This window comes from Notothenia rossii (genome assembly GCF_949606895.1).
Source record: "Notothenia rossii genome assembly, chromosome: 8".
Taxonomy (NCBI): Eukaryota; Metazoa; Chordata; class Actinopteri; order Perciformes; family Nototheniidae; genus Notothenia; species Notothenia rossii.
In genome coordinates, this window is record NC_136906.1 from 15393927 (window position 1) to 15410565 (window position 16639).

The window sequence follows — 16639 nt, forward strand, 5'->3', positions numbered from 1 at the left end:
GCTTACATAATCCCTCAAAATACTAAACATTTCTCTTCAGCACTAACTGAGGGTAACAGAGGACAGAGTGAAAATATTGTAGACGTTTTCAAAAGGGTAATTAAAGCCCAATATGTGGCGGCTGGTCCCCCCTGAGGCTGGATAGAGTTTAATTCTCATCCAACTCCCACCTTATCAGTCCCTAAGGAGGCTCTGAGAGCAAAGCCAATTCAATAGAAACATCAGGGGATAATTCAGTGCCTGGCTAGTGGGAAAGTGAAAAACATGTAGTAAAAATGTACAAAACAAAAGCACTTACTGCAGTTAAGCTTATGCTTGTCATCAAAACAAACACATATTGGATTCAGCTCACTGTTTGCTGTTCTCACTTTGGATGTTTTTTGTCATACAGATGCAAGCAACTGCAATTGTAAAACCTTTAATGCTAAATCTAATATAAGTCTACTCTTGCCAAAACTACATTTTCAAACAGGGACCCTCATCCTCTCCCACTGCAAGTCTTCTAGTTTTACATAAACTGGTTTTCTCCTTAAAAGCTGCCATCCATGGAGGACCTTTACTCCCAACGGCTCAGGAAGAAATCCTTCAGGATTATAAAAGACCCCCATCACCCCAGCCACAAACTGTTGAGTCTGCTGCCGTCTGGCAGGCGGTACCGCAGCATCCGGACTAAAACCACCAGATTCAGAGAGAGCTTCATCCCACAGGCCATAAGACTGTTAAAGACCTGAACTGCTGAAGCAATGTCATAACATTCATCTGCTACTTAGTAATTATTTATCTATAATCTAATATATCAATAGCTTGTATATAGACTCTTATTTCACTATTCCGCTTTTTTTCTCACTTTTTAAAAACTATTTTTCTTTTTGTATTACTTTTAATATAGTGTATTTTAATATATTTTTAATATTGTCTGCTTATCTGTATTATTGTGTTGCATTGTTGGAGAAGCCTGTGACCTAAGATTTTCAACGACATAATTACTCTGTAGCTGTGTGAGTTTGACAATAAAGAACCTTGAACCTTGAAAACCGAACCAAATACGGCAGGTTGCATTTGCTAGTCTGCCTAGCTCCTCGACATGAACATGTTCTTCTCCTCTCTTTATCCTAGTTTGTCTTTTTGAGCTTCTGATCACGACTTCCCCCAAGGATATGAAAGAGCCAACAAGTTACAAGCCACGAGGGTCTGGGTCCAGGCCCTCCCGGAGAAATGCTTTGGGCATAAAAGCCCTAATTCGGTGGCACATTCTAATGCCACTAGTTATTCCATATTTGAATGAATTTGCCTACCCGATTGTTCAAATGTAGTGTAATAATGTAAAGGAAAATTAGGCAACTTGTGCATTATAGCCTATGCAGTCTAATAGCTATTAATAACATAACACAGACAAATAAACACACTCTGATTCAATGGAAAAGGGTTGATTTAATGGGGATCAAGTCTTTATTCTTATCTAGCCTAACGGTCGCAAATCAAATCATTCATAAAGGAACCGCAAAAAGAACTCTGAATCAACTCAACTTCTAGTCATCTTTAATCTCCACTATCAGACTTCATTATGGTGTTGGCTATGTTCAGTTGTTTTTGCAAGTTTGCATTAAAGCTTTGACACTACATATGCAAATGATAATGTTGCAGCACTATCAGAGTAAGACCTTAATGCTAGTGTAAGAGGCAGTGAAGCAAGGACACCTGCAGAAAAAGCTACCGTTTTTTGACAATAGATCCAAACAAGTTTACATTTGAAAGTCATTCAGCAACATGCAATGTCTTTACTCACCTTGAAGGTTCCTGGCTCTTTGATATCCAGCTGGGCAACATTCCAATGATCCATCCTTCCCCTTCCTTTCCTCGTCCCCGATGACGAGCCTCGAGGAGAGGACAGCCAGAGGACCAGCAAGGCCAACATGAACCCAGCCACTATCCCATGCACCACCGAACATACATATGGAGGCACTGGAAGGATTATATAGCAGTACACCAACTGTGTAAGGAAGATGAGGCAAGTCACTGGCAAAGTCTCCAACTCCTCCTTCTCTTTCTCTTCCTCCTCTGTGTCGAGTTCACTACACAGCCCAGTGCTACCAGTGTGGGGCTGCCGGGAGCCTGGGCGATCCCCTTCTGGCGTTTCTGTGTCGGTACACAACTCAAAGTCTTCACTGTACAGTTCGCAGAAGTCCTCGTCTTCCTGTCGGGCTACCAGTGCCGACATGGAGCAGCGGCCCAGAGTGAGAGAGGGAGACCTGGCGAAAGTGGAGGAGGAGGAGGAGGCCTGGGCGAGGGCGGAGGCAGGGGCCAGCGATGGGAAGGAGAACAAAACAGAATCCGGACCCTTGCCTGTTTCTTCCTCTTCTGCCCCTTCCTCCTCCTTGATGCTATAGTTGTTGTTCCCTTCCGTGTGTCCATTCACCGTGGTCGCTCCGCTGAGCTCTGACGCGCTGGATGACAGCGATTTGGCACGATGAGCGGCACTTCCTGCAGCTCCTCCACCAGACTCATCCCCCATGATCTTACTGAAGAGCTGCAGGGGGTCGGACATCACCTCTGAAAGCCGTCGCTTGGTATCCTCGATCCTGGCCTCCACCTCTTGGACCTTGAAGAAAGATCTTCCATCTGGGGACATTATGGGGGAAGAAGGAGCAGTTTTGGAGTCTCCACCAGCTTTAGTGACAACGACGGGGCTGGAGCATAAGCGAGGCTGGGAGAACTGTTTGAAGAGCTGCATGTTGCGAGGTGGAGGCCGCTGGGATGGCTGCACTTGAAGAGGCCCTTCCTGATGTTCGGCCTTTGAAGTGTCCGTGGAAAGAGACTTGACAAACGATTTCATTAAGTGACGGTGCCTCGCGTGGGATGGTGTAGTTGTAGGTGGAGGAGTAGTCTCGCGAGACTCAACGTCGTTGGACAAGGACCTGACCAGGCTGAGGAAAGGCTTGGAGGAGGACATCGCTGCAGACTTGGAAGGGGAGGAGGAGCCCGAGGATGGGAGGTTGGCGGAGGGTCGTTCAGAGGGCCAGGATGAGCTGGCAGGGGGGGTGGAGCTCAGGTGGGGGTGTGTGGCGGTTGGGGTAATAGTCATAGCTGGAGAAGGTGTGTGTGGGGGAAGCTCTGCAGGCTCTGCAGACAGAGTGGTGGAGGAAACAGGAAGTAGAGCAGCTCCAGAGGAAGTCTCCATTCCAGCAGATTCAAACAGAAGCTCCTCACTTGCCTCCAAGCCCTTGAGGACAGACGGAACATCAGCCCCTTCAACATTAAGCTCAGATTTAGATTCAAGAGGTACGCCATAGAGCTCCTCTTCCTCGTCGTCTTCCTCCTTCCCCAGAGCAGAGAAGTGGATGGTGATGGTGTCACGAGAGAGGGAGCGCTGCACCTGCAGCTTGGGTCCAGGGGCGTGGCGAGGTGGAGGGGTGTCAGCATGCTGGCCATTTCCCCAGCTGCTGCTGCCCTGACTGCTCATCACCAGCCTGCACAGGGCTCACAGCCTGAGAGAGACACACAGAAGCACTGTTAGCAACCATAGAAACACTAAAACATTGGTATATAACATCAGTGCAGTCATCTAAAATTAGATTAACATATGCTCTACACACTCTCCATCCACACACAGTACACAGTAGAATAGCCCAGCAGCTCTCTATTCATCCTAATGTGAGTAGACTGGACAGGTATGTCTATGCCCCCCCATCCATTAGCCCTCATTATGCAAGGCTTTAGCTGACAGACTGAGTCGCTCTCAGGCCTGGCCTCTCTCTGTCTTACCAGCATCACTCAGCCCTGCTATGGCAACATGATTAATGGGTTACTTCAGAACACATGAGCCCCGAGGAGAGGGGCCATCAGCATTTCAGCTTTATTTAACTCCTCCCCCCACAGGGCTGCAGCTGACTGTTGTGAGGTGGTAAGGATCATGCAGGAGAAAACAAAAGGAAGGATGCTACTCTGACTCGTGGAGGGAAAATCATCACTATTGGATGGAAATGACGATCTGAAAACATTCTGATAACTTAAATTGGGTTGGCTACTTGTGCGGGACTATATTTCTGACATGTAGTTTGTACAGGGTAATGTTAGCATTCATTTTGAGTCATGTTTCTGGCCACCCGGTGAATTCAAGTCCATTGTTGACTTTCCTTTCACCTCTGTTTGGGTCTCCTCACCACTTTCTCTGCCATTAGGTGCGGTAAAGCAAGCTGTTTATGTGCTGTTGGTTTAACAGAGCTTTCTCATTGAGTGCTGCTGCTGGAAATGGTGATAATGAGTAGTGAGACAGAACCATATCAGTATAATTATGGGCTTTAAAACCAACACAGTGAGCTGAAAGATAATAATGTAACTGAGATGAACAGCAGAGTCAGATAGATGATTGTTGCTACTGGAAACATCCTTCACATTACACACAACAAATATGTAGATAGAGACTGTAATTGTTTTTAAATGATGAACCTCAAAATGCACAAAATCCTTAAATGTGAGTATTCCTTTTAGCTGTTTGACTAATTTGTATTCATACATCACATATTGTATGGACACTGCCCGTATCAGTACTGCCTTCGTCATTTAGGCTGAAATTGATTGTTTAATAGGCAATAACTGTCATGTTTTGTATTTTCTATGCTTTACAGTATCGTAAAAAACATAAACATATACATAGATATAAGTACCCCCCCCCACGCACAACAATATGTAGGACATAATCACACAACAAAGCAGCAGTTAGGCTCCAGTGGTCACAGGAACAAGGCGTCTATTGTATAGTCTCAACGCAGCGGAACCAGAGTCATTCATCGTGCAGTGATTTCACTGAATGAGGCCTCAAGTTGTTATTGAGTTATTGTGCCTGTTTATTCTTCCACATCGCATACCGTCCATCATCCCTGGTTAGCCAAATCAAACAGGCAGGGCAAAGCAAGCACACACACAAACACACACACACACACACACACACATATATATATATAGAGAGAGAGTCGTTCTGCTGTTGATAGAAATGAGGAGGGACAGAGGAGAACAACAGAGCGGTAAGCTTGTATGATAATCAGAATTTCTGAGAAAGCCCCGGCGGCCCTTGGGGCTCTCTGGTTGGCGCCGCATCTCCAGAGATTGTATTTGCTGGGATGGAATAACAGAGCATTTGACTTTCCCTGCCAGCCTCGCACTTGGCTGTGCTACAGTGGGGTGTTGTGTGTTCCTTCTGCCATGGCCGTGCTAGGGACAGAGCAAAACTGAATAAGAACAAGGAAAGAGAAAGACATAAAAGAGAGCAACAAAAAGAAGAAAGATGAAGAGCCACAGGGGCGGGGGACTGTAGAGTCTGCATACGACCTTTCAGAGACAAGCTTTTGAAGTGGGATTCTCTTAAAAATGGCAGAGATGGAGGGAGAAAATGCAGAGGATGACACAGACAGGAGAGGAGACAGGAGTCAAATACGAAGAGGGGAGACGGAGACATGGAGATGGAAGTGGTTGTTGTCGTCACAAACACCTGAAGGACAGATTAAAAAGTTTTGGAGGTCGTCAGGGTGAGCATGGAAGGATGGTCACCATGCAAAACCGTATCACTGGTGGATACATCAGTACTTTCCATGTACAATGTATATGAAATGTACACATTTTACACAGTAAGTATTGGTTGGAATTTTTTCCTAACCTTACAGTGTTTTTATAGACTTGAGAAAGTAATCGGCACATTAATTGATATTGATGATTAAAATAGCTGTTTATTGAAGTCCCACAGTGAATATTAAAATATTTTATGCTAACATGGGGCTTGCATCTACTAACATATATCACATTTAGTAGATATACCTTTATGTTATTCCCTTGTACATTTCAAAACAGATGCATTTGTAATTTGATTTAAAATAACATACTGCTTGTATTTTGGTTCTTACACAGCCAAAAGAAAGCTGGCTATATGAGTAGCTAAAACACGTTTGAAACATGTCTATTGCTTTTCAGGTTGAGTAAACTGTTTGCTGACACACCCACGGTTTGAGTTAGTTCCTCTCATCAATGCACCACTGCCATTAAAAGCCCCGTGTTTGTTTTATCCGCTCCTGGATGAGGATGAGGAGACAAGAGGAGTTTGGCACGAAGACTCATCCAATTAATCAAAGCAAGCAGGGCTACTCTAATCAGCTAAAGCCAGCACCCCGGGAGACGAGAGGGGGGAGCTAAAAGCAGCAGGGTGTAAGAATAATATAAGGGGGTGAAAGGTAGACAGTGGAAATGGAAAGGGAAATGACCACACAGGATAAATCAGAGAAACACAGAAACTCCAGTGACCATTTCCTAATTCACAATCTGTAATCCCTTCCCAACTAACAATCCTGCTTCACAAACAAGAAAAACAGACATGAGAATGAGTGGTGAAGAGAGAGAGGTACAGAGCGGCTGCTCAGAGAGAGATGGAGATTTATTTATGAACAGTTTGCCTTCAGCATATTGAGTCTCTCAGCTGAATGAACCACCGAAAATCAGGAATTTACCAAAACCCTTAATTGATTTAACACTAACTGTGTGCCTCAAAAAGCATTCTCTACAGTGTTGTTTAGTTTCTAGTTGTGTAATTCAATCTAAATCCTGATATATTGGGTTTAGCAGATGCTGCAGCAGATTCAATATGCGTCTACTTTCAGTCTTTTTTTCTCTTTTGACTGAGCCTCAGCGGGTCTCCCTCTCCTCTCTCTGCATTTGATGAATGGGTAGATATTTCTGGACTCTCACACACCCTGACAGATCTCAGGCCCTGAGGAGGCATGTTGAGCAGCCTCTTTTTAAAAAGGTAAAAAAAAAATGCCAGGCCTATTTCTAGGCTAGGAACAGTTCCCAGGCAACCAGCAGGAAATGACTTGCCAATGAAAGGTCTTGCATATATAACCCCCTATGAACTAGTGAATTGCCAATGTTATACTATTGTTTAAATAGTATAGGTATTTGAATACTACTTGAATAGTATAAGTGCCTCAGAGAACTTTAGTTGCACCACACCAATAGAAATCCGATCACCAATAGGTCATGTTTAAACCTGCGAAATAATTTATGCCTATTGATTATGAATAAATTGTAACATTGGTATGCAAGACGTTGCTGCCTTTGTTGATAAACACAGGTTGACCTCACCAAATCGATAAAGATGGAAGCTTGTCTTTAAATAGGATTAAACCTACCAAGATGCTGCCAGCGGAGGACAGTAGAAAACAGCACAGATGCCATGATAGAGGAAGGTGAAAGGTGTGTGAAGAACAATACATTGGTGAAATGAATGAACAGTATCAAAGTAAAAGGTCTGAAAATAAGTTAAAATGTAAATGCAAAGAGCCCTCCAGTGATTAAGCATTGAATCTAATTAACATAGCATGATGCAAGAAGCAATATAATGTTGTATAGCCATTATTCCTTGTCAAAACCCTGTGTCTTCTTCATTACCCATGATACAACTTAACCACCAACAGGTTGGTCTAAAATGTTGTGTTTGTTATGGCAGTATAGCGCTATTAGGTCTTCTGGTGAAATCATTTATTTCTACCTCCACAAGCCACATTTCTACCACTTAGCCTTGACCATCAGTGACTAAAGAGACACCAGTTTAGGCAATTTACTTCACTCTGCTCCCAATTGAGCCATAAAGGGCTTTATAAACGTGTTATTAACAGAAGCACTCCCCAACACCTGTACACATATATTGTTGTGTAAAATCTTTGAAGTTCCCCATTTCATGTTCAGTCCTTTAGCAGAAACCGGCCACAATCTACTGTATCTTTACATGTGGGAGTCATTTTATGTCAAGGATCAATACTAAGGACTCAACAGTTACTCAACAGGTGCTGAGATATTTTGACTTTAAAAACAACATATTTGAAGCCTCTGATTTGAAATGATAAGTTCACAGCTTTGAAATGATGTGTACGACATGATAATATATCATGATATTTTTTGTCTGTGTTTCTGTTGATGTGTGCTTGCTGTATTTGTTCAACTGAGGAGTCTTATCTTTGCTAAAACCATTCTACTGAATCTTCCTCTTTAGGTAACAGAGTGTTGATGTGATTGGATGAGTCAGCAGGTGTAGAGGACAGACTAACATGACCTCTGCTGAAGGATGTTAAGTCGGCACGCCAAGTTTCCACAGAAGGAAGATGAAGTAGAAAAGTAAAACCAGGAAAACAAAATCAATGCTGGCGCCCAGAACATACTGAGCCGATGACTGGGTGAAAAATGGGGCAGGAGGAAAATGGAGAGCAAGTCAAGTAAGGAGCAAGTCGGCGAGGCAATAAAAGGGGTGGGTGACAGCTGGAAGATAGATCGGGTGAGACAGAGGGATTGAAGATGAACACAGGATGCAGAGAGAGAAAGGGAGAGTGGCTGATGGAGCAGTCGATTGTCACTAACAGCCCAGAGACACACACACACTCACAGAAGCGCACACAGAAATGAGCTCCTTTGTCACATGACCTGTGCAGTTGCCTGGATGTGTACGAACGCAAACAAAAGCTGCAAAAAGGGAGCGTAGACTGAGGGAGTCAGATAATGAGAAGAGAGCACCTAAAGCAGGTAGACCGAGGGAGACAATGGAAAAAGACACAAAGGCTCACGTGAGTCCTTTGTTTTCCTGCGGGCCAGAGACAGTCACATGACCATAGCGCAGGTTAATACTACACAATCATTTCTTTCAGGCTCCATTGCTCCCTTTCAAAAGATAGATTATATTGTTTTCAATGAATGTAATGTTATTTTAAATATATGTCCTTTTCTCTTGGCTTGAATAGTCATCAATGTTGCAAACAGGGCTACTGTGATTCAAATCAATGTTTGACTTGATGTGACAATAATCATGGTCCCAGTCCGCACCCAGGTAACAGTACATGCATATGCTGCCGTTTACACGACACAATGCAACAGTAATAAGAGGACTGAATGAAAGCAATGTGAGAAATTCACATTTGCACTGGTTGTTTCAATTCCTTCCAAAAATTAATTATACAAGACAGGGAAATATAGACGAGAGGTACTTAGGGAAGAAGAGTTCAAAATGGCTGATTTTCAAATCAAGGAAACTCAGACTGTGAGGAGGCAAAAACTAACAGCACCTCTTGACACACCTCCAGGGGCGCAGTCGAGGTGTTAGTTCCACAACGCTTGCCAATTTAAGCTCTTGCTGAAGGGCAGAGAGATAGAGGAATAAAAGGATGAGAAGGGAGAAAGAGAGGAAGGAGAGGACAGAGCCTCAAGGAGGTGGCCGATTTTCCAGGAAAAGATGAAACAGCAGCATCTGCCACTCAGTCAATTTTCAGGTGTGATCAAAACTGTGGCAACATTAAGACAACCATGTTTTTATGACAATATGCAACTGTATTTAAGTGTATCAATGAGTTTATAACTGTAAAACATATATTTAAAAAATATGATCAATCCCAAGGTCAACCCTATTAATGTCTATTTGTATCAACTCAAAAAAACGTATTTGATTCAGCCTGATCATTAATGTTTGAATGCCTGATTAAATATAAATAAGATAACATGCAAAAGAGCATTCAAAGTAATGGGGGAACAAAATATGTATATATAATTTCTGTACTATTGGAGCTGCTCCAGTAGGGGCAGTAGGGACCAACCCTGACACTATTAATGTGTGATGTGTCAATACGCCTGTTAGACCAATATATTTGCCAACATCATAAGACAATCACTCAAACACCCAAAAGCCGATATGAACACACACACACACACACACACACACACACACACACACACACACACACACACACACACACACACACACACACACACACACACACACACACACACACACACACACACACACACACACACACACACACACACACACACACACACACACACACACACACACACACACACACACACACACACACACACACACACACACACACACACACAGCTGCTCGAGGGTCTTAGCCCTTGGACTGGCAGCATAATGAGCTCCCAGTAGCTTCAGAGGAAACACTGAGCGGAGGTTTGATGTCACGTAACGCTGCTCTGAATCTGTTGACGAAAGGACGAAGGAGAATAAAAACAATAAAAGAGGAGATAAATACACTCACGCAGCTTAGCTGGATCAAACCGGTTTTCCTCACCTCTCTTTCTCTCCAACCCAGAATCCACCGTCAACTCGTCAAACCTTGCCATGCAGATCATCTGGTGGTTGCCATGCCAACAGTAAAGCTTTCATCTTGTTCCTTATGCCCGCGTCCTTTTGTTTAGCAAGGCAGCTCCTCCTCACTGTATAACCCTGGTCTCCTCAGAGTATGTGAGTGTTCTTTCAAATCTCCAGTGAAGGGTTATCAGTGTGTGTGTGTGTGTGTGTGTGTGTGTGTGTGTGTGTGTGTGTGTGTGTGTGTGTGTGTGTGTGTGTGTGTGTGTGTGTGTGTGTGTGTGTGTGTGTGTGTGTGTGTGTGTGTGTGTGTGTGTGTGTGTGTGTGTGTGTGTGTGTGTGTGTGTGTGTGTGTGTGTGTGTGTGTGTGTGTGTGTGTGTGTGTGTGTGTGTGTGTGTGTGTGTGATGCGTAGGAGCTAAACCAAAGCACCAAAGGAATGGAAAACAAACTTAGATCTACCTCTTTGTGAAGGGTGAAAGAGGAATAGAGAGTGTGTTTGTTTATAATTTAGCTGTTGTTGGGAACACTTTTTCAAAGACTAAAGAGCCCACGATCAATTAATAACCTTTAATTATGGTGGTCAGCACCAATACATTTTCTCCTGACATCTTTAGTTGTTGACTCAGATCTTCTCTGTCAGCGTTGAGACAAACATGTGATTGTTTTCTTCATTACAAGCTGTTGATTTTCTCAACTGGTGCCAAATGTGTTTAACGCTTCACTTTGAAAACTAGCAGATTTGCTATGAAAATCGACGTCTGGTGCCGCCTAACCAGATTAGACAGTTTGGAGATCAAAAGGTGGATCAACGCGCAGTCCTGACCAAACACACAGGCATCAAAACATATTAAGCAATTTATAATCTTTGTAAAAACTGCTTGACAGCCAGCAAACAGCCGGAGGATTTGGTATTAGTCATAATCCACCCTATTATATGATGAATTGAGTGATGGAGGGAGGGAGACAGAAAAACATCGACTGTGAGTGTATTTACAGATGAATATTTGCAATGTTGTTATTATTTTATCCTGTATGAACACTAGGAATAAATGGGCAGTGTTTCTTTTAGTGTTGCTGTTTTGCAGGATTATGAGAGTGCAGGGAATACAGTGTGTCTGATTAGTAATCATAAAAGGAAGACTGTCTGTGAAAATTAGAATGGAGAGATAATAGGCTGTGGTTAATAGGAGACGCAAGTAGAAGAATCTTAAATATAATATTTGAAATTAGTATTCATGGATCACTGTGTCAAGTTGTTACAAGCTCTCTTGCTGTTGAGCAAAAGAAGCTCTTTAAATTCCACAAGCAGCACTGCCATCAGACCGACATCGTTAGAAGAATCCTCAGACAGCAGCTCAAAATATCTAAAGCATTAATCCCCCCCACCCCCTTTTTTGACAGGGATGTGCCGCACAATAGAGGCATCAGCACAGACACTGGGAATTAGTATATAAGTTACATGACATAGCAGGGTGTATTTCTCAGTGGCTCCGTGTGAGGAAACCTGTTATCTTTGATGATCAAACCGTCTGTGTCTGGAGAGTGAGCGTCTGATTACATTTTTCTGAGCTAATTATTTCCATCTCAAGAAGAACATTGATGGAACAGTTAATCAGGTAGTATAATCTTACATTTTTTAAGACAATGCTGCAGGTGCAGAATCCCCTGTACAAGATGAAAGTCCCCAATTACTTTTATACAACTTAAACAGATGAAACAGTGTTATGCTAGGATACACTAAATTATGTTTTATCTGAGTCCCCTGATGTAATAAAAGGCTGCTGATGACATAACAGGACAGAATAGTGCATTTATTGGGGACTATTTTAGCTGTGGATTAATATACATTTGGTGCTCTAGTGATTAGACAGGACATTGAATGTGTGATAAAAATGTTCATTGTAATAAATTAACCTGTTGTCCCAATGCAACATTGTGTTTTTTGAATGTACTTTGAAACAACAATAGAGCTCTACTCCACTACTTGTTAGCAGTAGGAGAAATGAACTACATGCAAATAAACTATACGTTTATTTTTGTATAAAGTGGTTTGCACAACTTTTTCTATCAAGCTTCAGTTAACCTAACTAGAAGACTCCTGGTAGTTGCCTTGATTCACCTCCATCAGTGTGGAGTAATTCATAGTTTGAAAAAGTATTAAAATAGCTTCCCCAACATTGCTTGTTTCTATAATTTATTGTTGGTTCTGGCAAAGGAGAAGTGCAAACCTCATACATATAATTGGGTTGCATGCTGAGTACAGCCTGTGCATACAAAGTGTGTATTTAGTGTGTAGGTCAAACCTCTCTGTGTAATCTAGTCAGCTAGTACTTCCTCCCTTGTCTCAAACGTCAACTTCCTGTTTCGCCAGATACCAGCAATAAAATGAAAGCACCACCCAGTACTCTCACTGTCTTTATTGTAGGCACAAACATGTATCTCTCCAGCTGCAGTAAATCAATGCTTATAGGATATGTCGAGTCAAACATGGTCTTTATCAGCGTGCTTTTATCAAATTCATGTCTGGTAAAAAGCTAAATAACACAGACACAAACATGCACATACACACACACGGCAGCGTCAGAGGCCATTAGCTTTGACAATTGAGGCTTCTCGTCACAGTGACTAGCACCAGCCGCTGCTCTGTCTGCTTTTTCATTTGAACAACAAGTGTGTGTATGACTGAGGAGCCTGTCTATTGCAATTGTGCATGTGTTTTTATTCACATCTAAGTCGTGTCGCATGTCAATTTATCTTGCAAACAAATCCATTAGCAAAGTCAAGTTTCCTGCAGCACATACTGTCAGCATCACAATCACCACAACTGGGGACTAGATGGAAAGTTAATCTTCCGACTTGGGTATGGTTATGAGCTTTTAACACTTCAACCCTTTTCTGGGAAGGCTTTCTACAAGATTTTGAAACTTGGTCGGCAGAATTGACTCCCATTCAGCCACAAAAGAATCAGTGAAGTTGTGATCTGATGTTGGGCGATATGGCCCGGCTTGCAGTTTGGCACGACTCAACCCAGAGATGTTAAATGGGGTTGAGGTCAGGGCTCTGTGCAGGTCAGCCAATTTGTTTTACACCAAACCACCATTCTTTATGGAGTTGTCTTTGTGCTTGGAGGCCTTGTCATGTTAAATCAGGAAAGGGTATTCCCAAAACTTTTGCCAAAGCAGAGTTGTCTAAAATATCCCTATTTGTACAACCATTACATTTCTTTTATTTGGAAATAAGGAACACAACTCAAAAAACAGACTCATAGTGTACCTCCAGCCCACAAAATTTATATAAAAAAAGCCAAATCAATGGGTGCTACTTTTGTACACTAACTTTGCCAGAATAATGAAAACACTAGATTCAATTGCACTTTTCTATGACAAACTCTTGTCTAGAAAACCAAATAAAAAAGTTAATTTGTGCTGACTTTTATTCTCTAAAGTGTCTTTATCTTAAAGCTTTAAACTGGTTCCTTAGAATAAGTACAAAATCATGCTAAATGTACAGAATCCTAACTTCAACAGCATAGCATATATCCATGTCCACAAGTTCAAGGTCGAACGCTGACTGAAGAGTTGTCTTGCAAGGCGCCCTCAAGCAAAATTAAAATGTTAACAGAATTTTCAACTTGAACATTCACAGCCTGCAGCACACACTTGTTCACACAGATGGATCTAATGACATCGTTTTTCAAGCTTAATATTTCTTGCTCATGTTGTATTTTTACGTGAATCTTGGATGTGTTTCAGGCCATGCAACAGAGTGTGCCATCAAATCCCCTTTTTTTGTATTATCCACAGACAATAGCCCATTCAGATGGATCAGCTGCCACTGTTTGCTTTTACCCTCACAGCAATTTGTCTAATTGAGCCTAAGAAGAAAGAGAATTCCCTTTAGATTTGCTGACACAAGCCCCCCCCTCCATTTACAAACATACACCTCACTGCGGGACACAGCTGTCGGTATTTAAAAAAAGAAAGTAATTAATGCAGCATGTGAAAATGTATACAAACATGTGCTTTGCTTTCAGACAGCCACATGCATGATTAACAATGTTGAATATGTGAATGAGGTTTGGCTTTTAGTAAGGGGAGTTGAGATGAAGGAGAGCCGTTCAATGCTATGGATCAATTCCAGCGCTACCAACTAGAACACACACACACAAGTTCAAAGCAGAAAATAAGTCTTACCTTGAGCTTAAAGAGGCATTCAATCTCCTCTTGCAACACAACCTGCACTCATGGTGCTAGCATCCCTTGAAAAACAGAGACAGGGAGAGAGAGAGATCGATTTAATGGCTAACGTGCAACTGTTGTCATCTACTTCCAGAGCAGCATCATTAGTTTTACTGTGACTTAACAAGATGCTATATATAGCCTCTCATTATAATGTTGTGATCTTGTGTCGTGCATGAAGGGGACACTAGGTTGAACAAGTGGAAGGGCATAAAATAAAATGTCAGTGTCAAGCATGTCTTACAATAACCTTCATCATAATAACAGTAGAACAAATTCACATTTATGAGAATCCACTATACACTTCTTGAGACCTGTTCACACAAGGACAGACATATGGTGATCTAACCCTGGAATACATTTGGTGTGAAACTTAAATGAAAGTCTAGGTGGTGGCTGGGATAGTGTGGCCTGCAAGAAGGGAGGAGAGGATTGAGCATCTGATCTACCTGTGCACTTCACAGCACCATAGATGGACATGAGCCACAGTTGCTCCACAGATGTCTTCCAATGCTCCACACAGCTGTGATAGACAACATGATCAAAACACTGAACATTTTAAAATCTATAAAAGCTACATACAGTTGCTTTCTAAATGAAGTACACCCCAGTACACAGGGCCATACAGTAGCATACACACAGCTATTTTCATAAGGGTGCTGGTCGTGTTAAGACAACATAATTAAAGCTCCTGTGTCTCCATCCGCCCCTTTGTCCTCCTTAACTTCAGGCTCTTTTTGTCTGTAACCGTGTGACAGCCATGGATCGAACAGCTGATATGCAAATCAAATCGACAAATAAAACGTTCAATCTCACCGTAGTTATCGCATCTTCATGTACAGGCCACTGGTTCGCTCTGCATCCTGGCTTCAAATGTGCGTAATGCGATGAGGATCCCTGCGCGGAGAGCTTTCTGTGTCCGGAGCCTGCGGAGGGTGCACCCAGCGAGAGGTGCGGACCGACAGCGAGATCTGTCAAAGAGACGCTGATCCCGTGTGTTGTTTTGGTGAATGGGTGGTGTTCAGACAGCGACACCCCCCTCTCTACTCACAATTTAAAATGACAATGACACCCAAAAGAAGCATCCTCACGTCGGAACCCTGGCGGTTCATATTTTAATGTGTTGCAGCAGGAGAGTGTGAATTGCGTCACGGCGTTGCAGCATGCCTTTAAGACGCGGGTTCCCCTCCACAAACAGCACACTGTCTCCCTTTAGGCTCCTAGACAAATGAGGTGAAAACACATAAGCTCAAAAATATATAATTGTTTTATATGATACGACTTTTTAAAGACATATAAGCAAGACACAACCTATGAATCAGACCCACCATGTGCACAGTCTGAATTCAGGATGGTTCAATTTAATTTTATTTGCTTAAACATGCTGCCACCTACTGGACTGAGTTCAATACCTTACAGGAAACTCTCCACATGAGTCCTAAATCTCGACCTTTAAGTCTTTATGTTCTTCTACATCCTCTCTCAACTGGCATCACCTTTAAAATATAATTTATTACAGATTCTGGTCTGGACATACAATTGTTGATTGATGCTTCTGTGATTTTCAGTTGCAACATGAGAGCAGAACTATGTGAGGGGTGAAGGGTTCTTTCTAGTGGACAGTTATGCTGCAGACACTTCAAGAGCTTTTACTAAAGTGAAAGTTGTAATGGCCAACCAGCTTAGAAATACTCTGTTAAAAATAAAACCCACCTTCAAAATGTTATTTTTTGTAAAAGTACTAAACCTTAGAATCAACAAATAATTCAAGTACCAGTAGTATCTGCAAACTGGCCCATTTCAGAATATATTGCCTCGTATGTTTTTTAATAATAATGCATCAATGTGTTGATGGCTTTAATGGTGCAGCTGCTAAGTGAGGACCATGCTTGTTTTACTTCATATACTGCCTGGTAGCTTGTGAATTCCACCGACGGATCAATAAAGTGTATTTTAACATACAATAATACAAGATTAATAATTTGTTCGCATATATTATGTATATATTTGCCTCTGAATTGTGTTGGAATAGAAGCATAAAGTAAAGCAATACATGGAAATACTTAATTAAAGAATCCTACAAGTACCTCAAAGTTATACTTAAGTAAAGTTCATGAGTAAATGTATCCACATCTAAGTAAGTAATAGTTTGTGACCAGAAATCAGCTTGTTTCTTTCCTTTCATTTTCAAATATAGCTTGATTTCTATCATCCCATATAGAAGAGTGGGCATTCAAACCATCTGGGTCCATGGCTCTGGACAT

General features: G+C 42.1%; 1 protein-coding gene across 3 annotated transcripts in view; it reads right to left on the bottom strand.

Annotated features, from left to right (window-relative positions):
• Positions 1 to 15595, bottom strand: part of tex2 (testis expressed 2) — a 26597-nt gene extending 11002 nt beyond the window's left edge. The window contains exons 1-4 of one of the 3 annotated variants that reach the window (XM_079641941.1): positions 15192 to 15583; positions 14825 to 14898; positions 14331 to 14395; positions 1787 to 3485 (exon numbers count right to left, since the gene is read on the bottom strand). In XM_079641941.1, coding sequence (XP_079498067.1) covers positions 1787 to 3460 — 1674 coding nt within the window. In that variant the 5' untranslated portion in view covers positions 3461 to 3485; positions 14331 to 14395; positions 14825 to 14898; positions 15192 to 15583. Of the gene's footprint in view, positions 1 to 1786; positions 3486 to 14330; positions 14396 to 14824; positions 14899 to 15191 lie in introns of all 3 variants that reach the window. The other 2 variants (XM_079641940.1, XM_079641942.1) reach the window with 2 other exon arrangements.
• Between the last annotated feature and the right edge of the window lie 1044 nt (positions 15596 to 16639).